Source organism: Onychomys torridus, chromosome 9 (genome assembly GCF_903995425.1).
Source record: "Onychomys torridus chromosome 9, mOncTor1.1, whole genome shotgun sequence".
Lineage (NCBI taxonomy): Eukaryota > Metazoa > Chordata > Mammalia > Rodentia > Cricetidae > Onychomys > Onychomys torridus.
The window spans coordinates 85765580-85784507 of record NC_050451.1 but is presented as its reverse complement, the minus strand read 5'-3'; the positions used below and the strand labels follow the sequence as shown (position 1 = coordinate 85784507).

The window sequence follows — 18928 nt, the reverse complement described above, 5'->3', positions numbered from 1 at the left end:
GAGACAGGGTTTCTTTGTGTAGCTTTGCGCCTGTCCTGGATCTCACTCTGTAGACCAGGCTGGCCTTGAACTCACAAAGATATGCCTTCCTCTGCCTCCTGAGTGCTGGGATTAAAGGCGTGCACGACCACCGCCAGGCGCATCTTCTTGTAATAATAAAATTAGGACCCATTTTGTAATCACAGGGAGAAAAGATCATATTTTGTCTATGAAAGATTCATTTTCACAATCATATAGTTATTGATTGTTCAATATTTAAGGTTCCTACAAGAAGACAATTCTATTTTCAACAGAGAGACTTCTTAACATATTTCTAATATATTATCTTTCTTTATAACTATTGCTAGTAGGTAATGATGAATTGTATAAATGCTATTTTATTAAACTGAAAATATTTAAAAATTAGCTCCTTCCCTTTGAACATTTTAGAAGGATGGATATTTGATTCCTCCGATTTAATATTTGTTTTATATATACAGGATTTTTCTATGTAGCCAAGGTTGTCCTAAAAACTTTGGTCCTACTGTCTTAGCCTTCCAAGTACTATAGTAACAGGTCTGTAACCACTATGACCACTGCACCATTTTCCTTTTGAACATTCCTGCAAAATAACTGTTGAGATTTAGAAAAACATGACTGACTTAGCCAGATTTTATCTTTGTGTATGTTGTTTCATTGTTTATTTTAATGGATTTTAAATCTCTGTACAGTGTTTGACTCTGACAGTATTGGCGTGTGACCTTAGAAAGGTTATATTCTTCTTTGTATTATTCATTATTCATGTTATGGTTACTATAATCAGTTAATTATAAAATAAAATATGGGAATATTTAAATCTTACTTTATATTATACTAACCTATGGATATTGTTACTGTCAGAAAATTAATCCATATTTAAACATTTTCAAAGCCTTTTTCTTATTCTCCTTTTCATTTCAATTGAAAACTCTTGTAGATTTCAACTGTAGAATTTCATTTCTGCAAAAGCATATTGAAACCATTTATTCTTGAGATGAAAATGAGAGTCTTATTCTCCAGGTGAGAATTATCCACTTAATTTGCCATCTTAAGTGTTTCCCTGTTGCCAGTGACGAAAACTGTACTGGTCATTTTGACCTTGAAAGTCTCCTTGCCTGCCTGCCCATGAGAAGACGATGAAAGTGGAGAGCACAATGTCTTCACAGTATGTAATGGAAGTGAATGTTTTCATTTCCTATAAACAGTAGCTTTCAACAAATCTGTCTTCTACATGCAACCTGCACTAACTAACATTATTTTGGTAGTCCTATTAATGTGTTGAGTTCTTCTCTAAGACGTGAAGCCTCTTAACAGAAAGCCTTTCATCTCCATAATATTCTCAAGGGGTAACCATTTAGTTACTGGACAGCATAAATAGAAACTATGTTACAAGCTGAATGAGGCACCCTTTCAAGGTCCATTTAGTTTTGTATGTCTGCTCTGTCTGACTACTTTAAGTAGTAATTAAGAATACTAAATTCTTCAATCTACTCTACATGATATGCATTGATTCATTTGGTGTTGATTGAGGGTCCTGTAAATATCAGACATTTATTCAGGTTATTTATGTTGATTATCTTAATAGAAATACCTTTGGTGAGAAGAAGCAGGGAAACATGGATGTAATAAAATGCCATAAGACATCTCATTTTGCTAAGGATTTATTGTAACATATGGCTTTTATTAAATAGTAGGGATCAGGGATGGTTATTTCTTTAAGCTTGATTGGCTTCTCCAGAATAAATGCCAACACACCCACCCTGACATATTTGAAGATTGTTCTGTTAATAATTCCCAAATCTCCTTCTGAACATCTGTTTCACACACAGATTTCAGTGATATATGTCTGTTTAATATGTATTCTAAAATATAATGTATTTATTATTAATATATTTTAAGTAATAGTCAACCAATCAAAATTGTACTGATTTTGATTCAAATATTTTTTTCATAAAAGTGATTAATAGTTTTTAATAGTTTGTATTCTGATTTCATAATATTGGGAATCAAACAGGTCAGTTTAAACATTATAACATTGAGGTTAATATGTTTACTTCATAATTGATAATAATTCTTTTTTCATAAAATGTTAGGTATTGTGGAACATGCATTTAGTCACAGCAGAGGGTTGGTGGATCTCTATGAGTTCAGGCAAGCCAGGACTGCATAATAAAATCTTAAAAAAATAAAAGAAAGATGTAGGTAGAGTTTTCCTGCCTGGCCCAGTCAGGACAAATCTCTCTTACCCGCCAGTTCCACAGTCGCTCAGACCCAACCAAGAAAGCACACAGAAACTTACATTGCTTATAAATTGTATGGCCATGGCAGGCTGCTTGTTATCTACTTCTTCTATCTTAAATTAACCCATTTCTGTTAATCTATACTTTGCCACATGGCTTGTGGCTTACCAGTGTCTTTACATGTTGCTTCTCATGGCGGCGGCTGGTGGTGTCTCTCCCCAGCCTTCTACTTCCCAGAATTCTCTTCTCTCTTGTCCCGCCTATACTTCCTGCCTGGCCACTGGCCAATCAGAACTTTATTTACACAGAGCGATATCCACAGCACTTCCCCTTTTCTTTTTTTTTAAGGAAGGTTTTAACTTTTACATAGTACAATTACATATAACAAAACAATTACCAAGCAAGAATTACAGTTATAATATTAAAGAAGATATCCTATCTATCTTATATTTGTGAGTCTAAGGTTTTATATCTAACTTATCTTTTATCATAATTGAGGAAATTATAACTATCTAGTCTTCAATCACATCAAAGACCTCAGAAGGATATAATATTACCTGAGAACCAGGAGAAGGATGCAAGCATTTTTCGGGAGTCTTGCAAGAGTAGACAGAGACAGCTGGCAGCCTGGACAGTCACCTAATGTTCCTTTGTAAAGTTGGGGCATTTGTCTTCAGCCCACAGGGCTAGAGTCTCTTGGTCACTTCTCTCAGTGTCCTGTAGAATGTCTGGCAGTTTCCTCTGCGAAGCAAGAACCTGAAGGACCATTTTGTCAAGCAAAGTTTAGTGGTCACCTTTCTATGGGTCCTGCATATCCAGTCGATCAAGCAGTCCAGGCAAGAATAGTTTCTTGCCCAAATGGCTATTTTTGCCAAGGTGAAGATAAGATATAAAGTGTCTTCAATGCCCATCCTCCTCTCTAAAGGAAATCGGTGTTGCCAGGAGGAGACATGTCTCACTGTCCAGAAAGTCTAAATTTTAAAAATATTTTAAATGCCATATTTTGTAGGTCTTTGAAGTATTTGAAGATTACCTATCTATCTGAAATATCTCTATGTATATCTAGAAGACTTAACTAACATGGCTACGAGTATGATTATCATAGCCGCCGCCATAGTAGCTCAAACCTGCAGGCTGCAGCTAACTTGAGAGAGACAACTAGGAAGCTGTTTTTAGCTCCGTTTTAGAATCTTTTTTTTTCAGGTTTTAGGTGGAATTTCTTGCCCCACGTTGGGCGCCATTTGTAGGTAGAGTTTTCCTGCCTGGCCCAGTCAGGACAAATCTCTCTTACCCGCCAGTTCCACAGTCGCTCAGACCCAACCAAGAAAGCACACAGAAACTTACATTGCTTATAAATTGTATGGCCATGGCAGGCTGCTTGTTATCTACTTCTTCTATCTTAAATTAACCCATTTCTGTTAATCTATACTTTGCCACATGGCTTGTGGCTTACCAGTGTCTTTACATGTTGCTTCTCATGGCGGCGGCTGGTGGTGTCTCTCCCCAGCCTTCTACTTCCCAGAATTCTCTTCTCTCTTGTCCCGCCTATACTTCCTGCCTGGCCACTGGCCAATCAGAACTTTATTTACACAGAGCGATATGCACAGCAGAAAGATTCATTTGGATAGTTACATATGTAAGCTCACCACAAAGCCTGTTAAAAGGAAATCTCATATTACATATCATATATTATCATGGTCATCATCATTGCCTCATTAATGATGGTACCATACCTTTCTTTGCTAAGCTATATCCTTGTACCTATTTTTCATCTTTACTATCTTTATCTCTACTTGTATATAAATCAAGCTTATTTCAAAACTATCATACAGATATCATATATTTTATCTTTTCTAACTTTATTTACATTTAAAAATGAATTTTCTTATGATCATCCTCCATTTGTATTTACCTTTTGTAATCTATCTGCACATTTACCGAATGTAAGTGTTAAGACTGATCATGCTTATAATTTTCAGGTGAAGAAAAGCCTACTAGATGGTTTTATCTTCTTAAATGCTAGGGATAGTATGGTAACTGGGAAACACATCAAACCACATCATACTTACATAAGGTTCCAAATTTTGAACATTTTTCTTATAAATGTCAAATCATTAAGCCTTGTAAGCATGGGAGAGACAGTGTTCAGAATTGCACAGTATAGTACAAATTTCAGCTCCTTCAAACTGATTACAACAGCCCAAATGGAAAAAGAGTGGAGATAAAATTACATAGATGCAATCAACCAGACATAAAAAGGAATTGGACATCAATGGTAAGAAAGGAGGTGATAAGGATCATCCCTCTGTTTCTGGCTTAGACAACGAGCTGATAATATTATTCTTTGAGCTTTATTCTCGTCTGAAAGGGAAATAAATTAACCCTAAAAGGCATACATGTGAAAAATATCAATATCACTCCTATGGGCATGCAAACCCTTTTAGAATGGTATTATCCTTTTTGGACAACTATTTTAAAGCCCAAATATATTTTTAAGAGTCTCAAATTTTGTATGAAGGAATTGAATTAAAAACTTATTTTTACTTGTCCTGGCCTTATGCATTATTACTTATGCTAATTATAGTTACACAAAATCATTATTATATGTCATGGCACTTATTAGCAAGATTATAAGGAACACAATTGATACTTTTTTGATATGATAGCAAAGCCCTTGGTAAATTATTATTATTATTATTATTATTATTATTATTATTATTATGGAGCTGAGGATCGAACCTAGGTCCTTGTGCTTGCTAGGCAAGTACTCTACCACTGAGCTAAACCCCCAACTCCTGCCCTTGGTAAATTATAAACTATTTCTTGTTCATTTGTTTCTCTCATGAAAATAGTCCACACTAAAAGGAAAAGGAAGACTTTCCTTGCCATTACTAGTTTAAAAGCTATGTTATAATAAAATACTGGATTTTGAGGAACTGTGTTATTATATTTTAGATTGACAGCTTAGATATATACCTCATAGGGTCATTTCTATGTCATTGTCTGCAAAAGAGTCTAATTCAGCTGTGGAAATTAACAAATCTCTTTTCAACATTATTTCCATGGAATAAAATCATTCGGCTCTTGATTACAATCAGTTTATCAAAGATATTGATAAGGTTCCTAAGTTTAATAAATACAAAACTTTAGCAACTCTTTCTTTCCCTTCATTGAATCCTATGGAAGTGTTTACTGGCCCTAGCCTGGATGTGTTTTGCTTTGTTTTAGGAATCTGTTTCATCTGGTTAACAGTGACAGTGTGGTGCTAATGAGTCTTAAGACAGCAATGGCATCAAAAAGCAATGTGTTCTCTGATATAATTACCCCTTTCTTCTGCACATATACTACTTAACCTTTTATCTTGATAGTAATGGCTATCCTTCCTTAATTTTCAGTTGCATCAAAACTTTCTGAAGTTAGGTATGAAAAAGGGAAAGTATGTGAAAAACTGTATTCAGCACACAAGAGCTTATTCTAATATTTCTTATGAGTTCAAAGTCCTAGTATTTTAGAATTGAAATAATTCTCTCTTTTACGTTTCCTAATGCTGCTCCTGTTTTCCATGACTTTCCAAAGATTCTCAGCTATGTGTCTTAGTAAATACTGTCAGAAAGATGTTGCAATTTAGCTGGGATGTGACTCAGTGGTATGGCACAAGTGAGGAATGTACAAGGTACCTAGTTGGTCCCTTGTCTCACAGAAAGAAAAGCAATCCAGTTTAGAGTATGCCCTTAATTAATTATGCCCCCAAGAATGACATTGTGCTCTGTGGATATATGTTCTATAGTTATCCTTTGTCAATTAGTGAGGTAAATATTAAAGACTGAAAAATCCTCATTATCATTGTATCTAAAACAATTTGATGGTGTCAAACCAAAACACTAGATGACTTCAGCCTTTGGGTGTTAAATCAAATGGTCTCAGCTGGTAAATGAAAGAGGAACAGAGAGAGAGAAAGAGAGAGAGAGAGAGAGAGAGAGAGAGAGAGAGAGAGAGACAGAGACAGAGACAGAAACAGAGAGACAGAAAGAGACAGAGAGACATAGATGGATAGGTAGATATGTGGGTGGATGGATGGATAGATGAGAGACAGACAGATAGATGATAAAGAGACAGAGACAGAGACAGATACAGAGAGGCAGAGAGAAAGCAGAGTCAGAGACAGAGAAGAGAGGGCTATGTTTTATAATTTGCATAAGACTATTTCTTATTGTACATTAAAAACCAGCATCACAAATAGTAGTTTATGTGTCATTTTCAATTCAATTGAAATGTATCCATTAACAAATTATTTATCTATTTTTTCTAATATCTGAAGTAACAGCTGAATGTCTGTAGAACCTGTGACTAGTGTTTGCTTTTACTTAGTAGCCATGTTTTCACTGTTGGATCAAGTTGACATCTTCCTAAGTAGTCTCCAGTGGTATCCAGTAAGCACCCATTCTTGACATTATTTTCATTATAAAGGAATCTTGACAATGTCCGTTTCCTTTCACAGTCTATTATTGTCACTCATGAAGCAGTATTGTGACTGTTAATCCCTTAGAGATTCATCTCCTTTATCAGGGTCAATCTGTGGGAAATCAGAACAACTCATTAGATGCCACCTAGGTATGAAGGATAATAATATTCAAACATACGTTTATTAATTTTAATGCATGATAATTTAAAGAAATATTTATTGGTCACAATAATTTGTGATTAGTTTGCATGTACTCTACTCAAAACTCATTTGTAAATAATGTAGCCAACTGTTTTAGAATCCATTTGTAGCTTGCGTTTTTCTGGTCCTGACAGGCCCACAGTCAGGACAAATCTCTCTCACCTGCTAGTCCGCAGCTGCTTAGATCCAACTGAGTAAACACACAGAGACTTATATTGCTTACACACTGTATGGCTGCAGCAGGTTTCTTGTTATCTAGTTCTTATATCTTAAATTAACCCATACCTATTAGTCTATAAGTTGCCACTTGGCTTGTGGCTTACAAGTAGCTTACATCTCTGTTTCCATGGTGGCAGCTGGCAACTTCACTTCCCAGAATTCTCTCTTCTTGTCCTGCCTATACTTCCTGCCTGGCTACTGGCCAATCAGTGTTTTATTTATTAACCAATCAGAGCAACACATTTAACATACAGCCCATCCCACAGCATCTATTCATTATTGGGTATATATAAGTATAAAAGGAAGAAATTAAATGATAAAATAACGATTTATAGTAGGGTTATAAATGCAGACATTCATTCATACACTAACTTTTGCATGTTTATTAAAGAGAAATTCACCGTATTATTTTCCAAACACTTTCTATTTTCCATCTTGCCTATGAATTGTGCTTCAAAATCTGAATTGATCATCTTTCTTTTTAATGAGAGAAATAAGGCTACATAATAAATTCCATTTTAAGAACTTGCTCCTAAAAATAAACTGAAATGGATAGAAATATGAATTTTCCAAGTTCAACATGTTTTTTTCAGAAAGGAACTGTAATTTTAAACCATGGATGGAGATAGAAATTGAAAGGAAAAAGTGATTATGAATTTAAAAATTAAAAAGAAAACAAATGTGACAATAGCAGGTATACTTCATGGAACATATGGCTTGATTGCTTGGTTTCATTATATACCAACTTGCTGGGTGTCCTGTTGTTAACAGTCCATATATCCTTATAACTGAAATATCTTGCCTTTGTTTCTTCATGATCTGCCCAGGATTTGGGAGGACTACTATTGTCCAAGACCATTAAAATATGGTTGAAAATTTCAAGTCATCAAAAACAAAGCAATATGAATTTTTCAAAGAGCTCATAAATATTTTCTTTAAATTTTACCATTTTATATTATTAATTCCTCTTTGAGTTATATATAACTGGTTATCTCTTTCAAGATGCAAGGGCTGTGTCAAAATCTTTTTATTTTGAATTTTAATCAAATAAAGAAAATGCTTCTTGTAAAATATTGAATCAGTTTCTTTTTATTTCTATTTCCTTCAACCAAAATGCTACCAACTCCTTTCCCTTGCAGTCTTAAACATAATTATGGCAATATAAGTAGACATATTGATGTGGAAAGGGGAAAACTTTGTTGATTTCTATCCCTACACAGAGATCTCCAGGGAGAAGGAATATCAGCCCCTACCAGGGTGATCCCTGCTTTGATTGTCCAGAGCAGAGAGGTCAGCCTTCAAACCATACGCATATAAACAACAAAAATGGACTCAACGGTGGTGGTGGTGGTGGTGGTGGTGGTACGTGTGTGTGTGTGTGTGTGTGTGTGGTGTGTGTGTGTGTGCGTGTGGTGTGTGTGTGTGTGTGTGTGTGTGTGTGTGTGTGTGTGTGTACGTGTTTGTGCACATACATATACATAACAATAATAATCAGGGGGAAAGAGAGTATCAGCTTGAAAGTTGGAAGCACAGAAAAGGTTTGAAAGAAGGAATTGGGAGGTGTTGGAAGGAAGGAAAAGAGGGAGAATCTGATATAATTCTATTTCTAGCAATATGCAATTTAAAGGAATTATTAATTTTAAATATTTGTGGATGTTTGCTATATGTGGAGGAAAAGTATATATATTTATATTCATATACTTGTTCATAGTATTATAGATATCTTATAAACTGAAAACACTTGAAATTATACCTTTACTAATTGTAGGCATGTCTCCTTTTGAAGCCACCTCTTTTCATTTCTCATTTGTTCACACTAATGGAGAAGGAGTACGATATAAATAATGCAAATATCACTTACAGCTGACTCGGTTATATATTGTATATTTTTCATCAGACTTAGTTCCTAATTGTTTGCTCTATTTATTACCTAAATGAGCTAACATCATGAGTATTTAACAAATGATGATTGGTGGAGATGGCTAAGAGCCTTCTATGTAGTGAGAAATTCAATGTAGCATAAGAAACTCCCTGAGAAAAACACTTAGGTGGCAGGCTGACAGCTAGCCATGCTAAGAATCTGACAGACTGGTGTGCCGCAAAGATGGGAAAATAAGTGTTATCTTTTGCACAGCTATTCAAGCAGAATTTTAGTTACTGGTTTCACTTTAAAATTACTATCTCAAAATTTACATTTGTTATGTGTTAAATATGTGAAACAAAGTGAGGCTATTGAAAGTGTTTTATCTTTTTATTCTCTTGACACGATGCCTTAGAAAAGTTAACATTTATACAGTTATTTCACATTTGCCTAGAATAAGTAAAAAAGCCATGTGTAGAGGAGTAAGGTATATAAAATTCTTGAATATGAAGGTGAACTTTTGCATCTGAGTGAGAGAGCAGGTTGGAAACATTTTATGTGAGTCATTTCTGAATAAAGCTATAAACTTTTTAAAACTAAAAGCTGTCATGGTTTCTAGTAAAATGATAAAGATATCCATTTTAATTGATTCTTTTCATTGTTTAATAAAATTGCTTTGTTTGATTGCTGAAGAATTTGAATTGGGTTTTCATTACCCACTTCTGAACAATTTACTCTGAGATCCAGACAGTAGTGAGCTAATGAGTTCGAATTTATATCGAGCCTTAACTGTCTTCATGAAGTAAAGGGAAAAATATCATGGCAATAACTGAGTAGTCTTCATTGAAAACTATGTTGTAGAGATTTTACAACAAGGCTTTAGTACGGCTTAAGCATTAAATCAGATTTTTACCAACTTTACTGTTTCTATGTTTATGATAGTCTCATCTATTTTAAAATAAACTCATAAGGTAACAGAAAAAAATAAATGGATAATTTCAAATTAACATGGTCTAGAGGATTGTATTAATATTGCCAAACTAACTGAAGACATGATATATGCATTCCTTCTAAGAAATCCTTACAGAGCATCTCCAAACCTAGATTATTCTGATGTTTTCCTGAATATACAAGTGTCTGTCCTACAGTGCACAGCTAGTACTGTGCCCATCCATAATTACATTTCTCATTTTTTGAAAGCCAGTGATACACTCATTCACAGATCTTGGGTATTTTGCTTTGACATTATTGTGTTTCTTAAGGTGATGTTTTGTGTTTTCTGTTCAATGCATGGGCAAGTTCTGTTCTTATGAATTCATTTTTTTTATACTTGTGGTTGAATTAAGTCATGCACTTTAACTTGATGTTGAGCAGGTTATCATTTACTAAAAGGATAACTCTGCTTTGTATAACATCTGTTCGACTTTGGTTCAGAGGAGAATTTGTTAGATAACCAAGACAATTTATTATTAATTTGGTTAGTTCAAACAGGATTAGGCATTACATGTAGGTTAAATGTTTCAAAAATATTACTTTGCTGAAATTTGACATCCTGTCTAAGAAGTGAGGAAACAAATCACAGTTCAGGGAAAATTTTTTTTCTGTAGCTCACTTCCCTTCGAGGCCATCTGCTAATTCCCTAATGTTAAACCTTTTTCGGCTCTCATTTAAAAATAGTGTTTGGATGATTTGGATTAATATTATATCCAAATAATTTATATTCATTCCCCACAGGCAGCAGTGGTGGTTCTTGGGATAAGGAATCACTTCACTCTTCCCCATCCCAGGGATCCCAGGCGCCTGTTACACATGCCCGCATGCCTGCAGCGTATAACCTTCCAGTTAGCCATCCTCTCAACCATCTGCAGCACAGCCACCTTCTGCCAAATGGTACGATGGCAATTTTTAGCACTAAAAGTGGTAGTTTTAAACATTCATTTCTTTAATGATGAGCAGGATGATAAAAGATATACTGCATTCACATAGTCAATTAATGAAAACTATAGCATGTCTATAAATTGTTACATTGCCCAGACAAATAATAAAGCCAAGAACAAAATATTTGTATTTAAAGACACACAAAAAATTGATGTGATGAGTGATGACACCAAACTAGTTAGCTGTAAGCTTAATTTCCCTGTCATGAGTGAATATTACTGTATGAAATAAGCAAACTGTTTTCTTTTGACTGTCACTATTAGTTTTTTTTTTTTTTTTCAATGGTTTAACTCTCAATGACATGTCATTGATGATTTTATCTGGAACACAGCATTGATGATCTATGTGTATTCTATTTTCAGGACTGGAACTTCCTTTTATGATGATGCCCCACCCTCTAATTCCTGTAAGCCTACCTCCAGCATCTGTCACCATGGCAATGAGCCAGATGAACCACCTTAGCACCATTGCAAATATGGCGGCAGCGGCACAAGTTCAGAGTCCTCCATCTAGGGTGGAAACATCAGTTATTAAGGTAGCCGTTTCATCATAATGTTGCTTTGGAATACTCATCTTAGATTACTATCCCTTCATCCATTTGTTTCATCCTCATAAGTAAATCTCACCTCTAAAATATGAAGGGTAGCAAATAGTCTGTGAAGGAAAAAGAAAAACTACATATTGTAAGTAGTCACAAAATACAATATTTAAACCAGCTTGAGCAAATTTAAGTACTTGCTTAATAGAAAGAACACAGGAGTGTAAGTTATATAGTTCAACTTATCTGGTCTCATGCATGCACAATTTGTATGTAGTTCTATCAATGGTGGTGTAAACCTTTAGGAATGGATAATCACACAAACACGAGTGCTAAATTCTGGCACTTATTGAATGTATCACATTAGAAATGTAAATCAGTTTTTCTCATTGTAGTCCGCATCTAAAATATGAATGAAGCAGTATGGATACATTATCTAAATGATGTAAAAAATACAGTTAAATATTTATAAATTCTGGAGTATCCTGTAATGGAGTAGTGTAATTATTATGTAAACTTTATACATGTGTATATTATATTTTATTGTATTCACTCTGTTAAGTTTGTGTGTTAATTTAAGTATATTTTTTCTTACTATTTTGGGATATATATTTAGACTGAGGTGGTTAGATTGGGTGAGGAATACAAAATAACAAAAATGCTTTAAAAATTGATCTATTTTTAAAGCAAGTAAAGGATAATTCGTGCTTCATGGTCTTCCTTTAATACAATAATAAACTGTATTTTTCTGAATATAATACTCTTGAACCCAGGGCAGCTTTGGAGTGTGTCCTATATAAACAGTCTTTGTATTAATGAGGTGAGGTGGCATGCAGCTGTGATTCCAGTGTGTTGGAAGCTGAGACCGAAGACTGGGGTACTAATACTGAGTGCAAGTTCATTTTCAAAATTTAGTTGCCAGAGGAGGAGAGGAGTCAAATCACACTGTAAAACACTGAGATCTACTAATGAAATTCACTCCCTAGGAGAAAGCCAGTAAGGTCACATTTTCCTCAGAAAAGCCCCTTGAGAGGACATTTTCTAAAACTGTTTTCACCTATAATAGCTTTAGAGGACCCTGAGTAACAGGACAATTTGTTACTCAAGGGGTCCTTCCATTGTTATATTTACTATTTTTGAAAATTTTGGTGCTAAGAATATGAAATGTATAATCTCATTGAAGTGATGTTTTAAGTACAGAAAAATTCTTCCAAGAGTTCTTTTCCTTGTTGGAAACATTTTTTAAGTACTAGTTTTAACCATAAGATGTTGGGGTTAGAGAGACAGCTTAATGTTAAGAGCATGTACTGCTCTTGTAGAAAAACTGAGTTTGGGTCCCTAGCTTGTACCTACAGCTTCATGAGACCTGACACCCTCTTCCAGACTCTGAAGGAACCTGAATTGCCATGTGCACAGAGGACACCCATGTACATGGACACATAATTAAATATAAAATGTCTTTATAAAAGATTCAATCATTCATGTTCCAAAAAATCATATATGCTTATATAACTTTCAAATCTGAGCATCCTAACTTCTCATCTAGATAAGACTTTCATCAGCGATCTCAGAAGGATATAATACTACCTGAGAAATAGGAGAAGGATGCAAGCAACTTTTGGGAGTCTGGAAAGAGTAGACAGAGACAGCTGGTAGCCTGGACAGTTATCCAAGGTTCTTCTGTAAAGTTGGGGCATCTGTCTTCAGCCCACAGGTCTAGAGTCTCTAAGTTACATTTCTCAGTGTCCTGTAGAATGTCTGGCAGTTTCCTCTGCAAAGCAGGAACCTGAAGGAGCATTTTGCCAAGCAAAGTTCAGTGGTCACCTTCCCATGGGTCCTGCATGTCCAGTCGATCCATTTTTTTTCCTTTTTTAAAAAATTATATTTGTGTTTTAATTTTACACATCAGCCATGGGTTCCCCTGTCCTCCCCCTCCCGTCCCCATCTCCCCCCATCTCCTCCCCTCCATTCCCATCTCCTCCAGGGCCAAGACTCCCCTGGGGATTCATTTAAACTTGGTGGATTCAGTACAGGCAGGTCCAGTCCCCTCCTTCCAGGCTAGAAATAGTTATAATTTTCCTTAGTTAGGATAAAAGATAAGTTAGATAGGAAACCTTAGACTCACCAATCTATGATAGATAGGATATCTTCTTTAATTTTGCTAAATAGACTAGTTATTATAAATAGACTAGATATTATAACTGTAATTCTTTTTTTTTTTTTCCAAGACAGGGTTTCCCTGTGTAGCTTTGTGCCTTTCCTGGAACTCACTTGGTAGCCCAGGCTAGAGTCAAACTCACAGAGATCCGTCTGGCTCTGCCTCCTGAGTGCTGGGATTAAAGGCATGCACCACAACCACCGCCCGGCTATATCTGTAATTCTTGCTTGATAATTGTTTTGTTATCTAGTTTTACTCTGTGAAAGTTAAAACCTTCCTTTTTGAAAAAAAAAAAAAGAAAAGAAAAGGAGAAGTGCCGTGGGATATTCTGTATGTTAAATGTGTTGCTCTAATTGGTTAATAAATAAAACACTGATTGGCCAGTAGCCAGGCAGAAAGTATAGGCGGGACAAGGAGAAGAGAATTTTGGGAAATGGAAGGCTGAGGCAGAGAGACGCTGACAGCCACTGCCATGATAAGCGAGATGTAAGGTACTGGTAAGCCATGAGCCACGTGGCAATTTATAGACTAATAGAAATGGGTTAATTTAAGATATAAGAACTAGATAACAAGAAGCCTGCTGTGGCCATACAGTTTGTAAGAAAAAAAAAAAAAAAAGACTTGCATCAATAAAATGTTTAGATCACACACTTTTGTATTTTAAAATTATATGTATAATTTAGGAGGTTATGCCTAATATATTTCAAAAGCATTGAGGAATATCAAGGGGCTTGGCTTACTACTCTTTTCCACATACATACATTTTAAAAAAATATCTGTGCAGCAACTCATAATAACTGAAATACTAGAATCTGGAAGCAGCTTTTAATAACTGTGTTGGCTAAAGCTGAGGTAAGTTGGAGGAAGAAGTTTTCTTCTGGAAGTGCCTTTAGGTATTAACCATAACTATATTGTTAGAAATATTCAGAAATATTTATATGGTTTCTTGGGCTAAGTTTGAGAATACAGAGGAAGGAGATCCAGGAAGGAAGGAAATGTCCAAAAGGGAACAACTAAGTAAGGGAGCTTTATGTCTTCCAAAACATGCCATCACCTACTAAGTCACACTGATGTTCTACTTCTTAGTCTCTTGGGACAAATATGTTCAGAAATTTGGCAACAGATAGAGTTGAGGAAGTTCTGGATCATGATATAAATCATGATGGTAACAAGGACATGAGAAACATTGCTGTAGTTGAGATTAATTATAGAAAGCAGACAGTCCCCTCTGTTCTATCAAAGGGACGGCCCACTGGCTTATAGAAGTGCTGAAAAACCCGTCATCACTGGGCTTCCCTATTAACAGACAGCATTCACTTTGAATCTAAAACATTGACATGCTAAGTGACAGAACCAGGTGCCAAAACAATAACCAAAGCATCTGAGTTTGATATTAGTACACTCCATAGCAACAGTATTGTTTTGTAAACTTACTTTGTCTATGCCAGCTAAATATAGTTTAGGGAAGTTTTATTTTTTCCCAAAGAAAACAGCTGACTGAGATGTCACATTGAAAATAATGGGACCCTGTGGGTAATTAGAATAGTGCCTGTGAGTTGATTTGCTTGACAAGATTCTAAATGTGAAGACCAGTTGAAAGTGTAATGTTAAACACTGAAGATTTAGCCCCATATCAAAAGAAATAGCTTCTAAAGAGAAAATGGAAAGATGAAGGATCATCTACATCCTGAATAAATTATTCATCCTTTATAAGTGATGATAGGGATTAAGATTAAGCACAACTAAGGGGGATTGGAATTAAAAATATGTTGTATAAAATAAAAGTGAAAAATATAACTCTCAGGGAATATAAAATATTCCTCTCTTACTGAATTTTGTAAACTAAAATGACCCAATACTTTTTTTTTAATGACATACTCACTAGTGTACTCAAAATGGACCAAGGTCTCAACTTACGAGTTGCTGCCTGTGGGAAAAATCTACCTGTTGTTATTGCTAATATGGCCCTTGAATAGAAATGTTTTTTTTTCATTTGTCAGTAATTAAAAACAAAAAAAATATTACTGTATCGTGGATGAAAATTACATGAAGTTGAATTTTTAATTTCTTTAAAGATATTTTGGGGCAGATATATTCACATTTCTTAAATTTGTATACTATCTATGACTGCTTCCATATACAAAGGCAGTGTTGGGTAAAACTTGGTATCAGTGACTGAGAATGTTGCAGTTCAATTGGTAGATTGCTTGCCTAGCATCACAGGGGTTACTCACCTGACACAATACACACACACACACACACACACACACACACACACACTCATGTGTGTGCACATGCACACATACACCTAGTGCTATCTGACACTTAATGGAAAATAAATTGTCTATCATTAGACATCTGATGACTTAATTTCTCATGAATCTCCTATTCTTGTAGATTGGCAGCACAAAAGTAAAATGAAATAAAATAAGTAAACTCAGACATGGTAGAGACAGATAAAGGAAAAATTAAAATCACTGAGGTTTCAGAATTGGAAAAATTAAACGTCAAGGGGAACGAAGCTAGTTGAAGCTTCTATAGCAACAGCATTGTTATTGTAAGTGCAAACTTCAGTGAGACTCAGTGAGAGAGTTGGCCAGGTGGCAGCTACTTTGGAAGATTGGAGGGCGTTAATAAGGCAAATGTAAAGAAAAACTGGGCAAATACTATTTATAACTTTACCTTAAATCCATTAGACCTAGACATTTATAGAGACATTAAATTATTGTAGACTGTAGATGAGTCTGTCATGTCAACAAGGTCAATGTATTTTGACTGTCTGCCATTCACAAAATAGAAGGTAATAAGGAATTGGGGTTTTTACGTTGTTCTGGTTACTTTTCTCATTGTTGTGATAGAATACCATACCATGGCCACTAAGAAAGGAAAGGCAAACAGTTCAAGGTTAACGATGGCCATGAAAGAGAAGCCCTGGCAGGAAAGTTGAAGGAAGCTTGTGTCCACAGAAACTGTGATGAGTGCTACTGCTCAGCTTGCTCCTCTTTATTCAGACCAGAATCCAAACATGGGCAATGGGACTGCTCATATTTAGGATAGGTCTTTGACTTTCATTAAACAAATCTAAACACTTCCTCACACACATTTTCAGAGGTTTGTTTCCATGGTGATTCTACATCCCTTCAAGTTTATAACCACTATTAACTAATACCTATATCATGCAATCCAGTTTCCTCTGTGGTTAAGAAACATTTTCTGACAGCTTCCCCATCTACACACAAACGATCGTGCGCACACACACACACACACACACACACACACACACACACACATGCACACTGATGGCGCTTAATTTTAGCAAAATAAACATTGAGAATTATATTATTCAAATTCACCTATTAATCAAAATTAAAGTTGTATCTCAATTATTAATTTAAAAATATTTTTAGAAGAAAGGTTTCCACTAATTCATTTTGCTTTAGTCAATTAAAGATTTAAAGAGAATGTGGTATCTCTGCTTCCAGACCTTGTAGTCTAGTATTTTCTGATGGTACCTAATCAAGCATTTTGACTGACTTGTGGTGTTTTTTAGAAGGTGCAGTCTACCTCTGTATAGTACTCTAGAAGTAAACTGATCAGGAATGAGACTCTGGACTTGGATATAAACCACAATTTGTACAACAGCCTAAAAATAAAGCCACAAGTCCTAAGTTGGTTTTGTTTGTTTGTTTGTTTGTTTGTTTGTTTGTATAATTGTTGGAGTAGGGAGTCTGATATGTTTCTCAGAATGCTTCAAATATACCCTACTAAGTCAATTATTTCTTAACCTACGTTTATATTAGAATTTTGTGTTTATATATTTTTTAAAAATTATATTGCAAGTCTCTTGATTTAGAATCTATAGATATATTTAAAATAGGCAAATACCCCCAAACTCTCTACTGGACAATTTATGCCATTTTTGTATGATTTCATAATTTTAGTTATTTTCCTTTATTATCTTAAATCATTAAGTGAAATAAGCAGTCTAAATCAACAGACCAATTTCTTTTGTCATTATCAAATTCTTTAACGGATGAAATGCTTTGCTAATTGATTTGCTTTGGATTCTTTTAACACATAACTTTAAGTTCTCTCAACTCTTCTAATCACATTTTATTTAATACATATGCAATATCAAGGATGTTAAGAAAAAGTTTCTCACTGAAATTTATATGTATTCAGTGGATTTAAAATGGAGCCTAGAGTAGGACTTCTGGGCTTAGTGTTTTTGCTGTGTTAATTCCTAGGCACATAACAAGTTGTTTTACATCTATGCAGTGTCTTCCTCTTCTATGTATGGATGCCACAGTGACACTACTTAGACCAGGTATCATAACAAATAGATAACAATTTATTGGATTTGTAATTATTTGTGCAAGCAATGCCCACAGCTTAATGAGTGTTTTTGTATTCTTTGAAAGTATTCTTAGTCATTAGACCTACAGGTTCCCAGGAAGTCCTGATCAGGTTACTCAAATAGTGTCACAAGTCTGTTGTGAGATTCCTTTATCTTTCACTCCCTCTCTTTCTTTTAAGCCATCTTATCCTTAAAAGAATTCCTTTATCTATTGTTCCCTTTTCTTTTTTCAACTATATTTATTTTATTTTCTATTTTCAACTATATTTAAATATATATATTTGACTTCTTGGCAGGCAGTGGTGACACACACCTTTAATCCCAGCACTCAGAAGGTAGACACAGGGAGATCTCTGAGTTTGAGGCCAACCTGCTCTACACACCAAGTTCCAGGACACCCAGGGCTATGCAAAGTCACCCTGTTTTGAAACAACAAACAAAAAATTGGCTTATTTGGAGTCCAGTTCATATTTAAAGAAAAGCAGAGTAAACAGAAAGGGAGGAAATGTTTATCTTCCTTCTTTGTATAAATGACACAGTAGAATTATCAAATGATACTGAGGACAAATTTTATGATCATATAATTATTCTATCCAATAAATGAGTAAGTGATAATATCACCATATTATAAATCCTTTGAAGTGATTAATGTTGGGTGTGATTATCAGTGGCTGTTGCTATCATAAAAGGCAGGTACAATACTCTGCTGTTAAAGGCATGTAACACTATCCATAAAATACACTTGTGGCCAAACAAACTTGAATGTAGACTCCAGTCTAATTCTGTATGTACTCAAGAAAGAAAAGAAGATGATTGTCATTTAGACACATCAAAGCAACTGCAAATAAGAGGATTACAGTATGCGTGGTCTCTAAGAACATACAATGTTCTTAACCAGATGAAAACTTGGCTGCATATATTTGCTGTGGAGAGAGA

The 18928-nt window shown here is 35.0% G+C and overlaps 1 protein-coding gene across 1 annotated transcript in view; it reads left to right on the top strand.

The window, feature by feature from the left end:
- The window catches only part of Dach1 (dachshund family transcription factor 1), a 238869-nt gene that overhangs the window by 93913 nt on the left and 126028 nt on the right, over positions 1 to 18928 (top strand). The window contains exons 4-5 of the mRNA XM_036198536.1: positions 10736 to 10891; positions 11302 to 11474. Coding sequence (XP_036054429.1) covers positions 10736 to 10891; positions 11302 to 11474 — 329 coding nt within the window. The remainder of the gene's footprint in view (positions 1 to 10735; positions 10892 to 11301; positions 11475 to 18928) is intronic.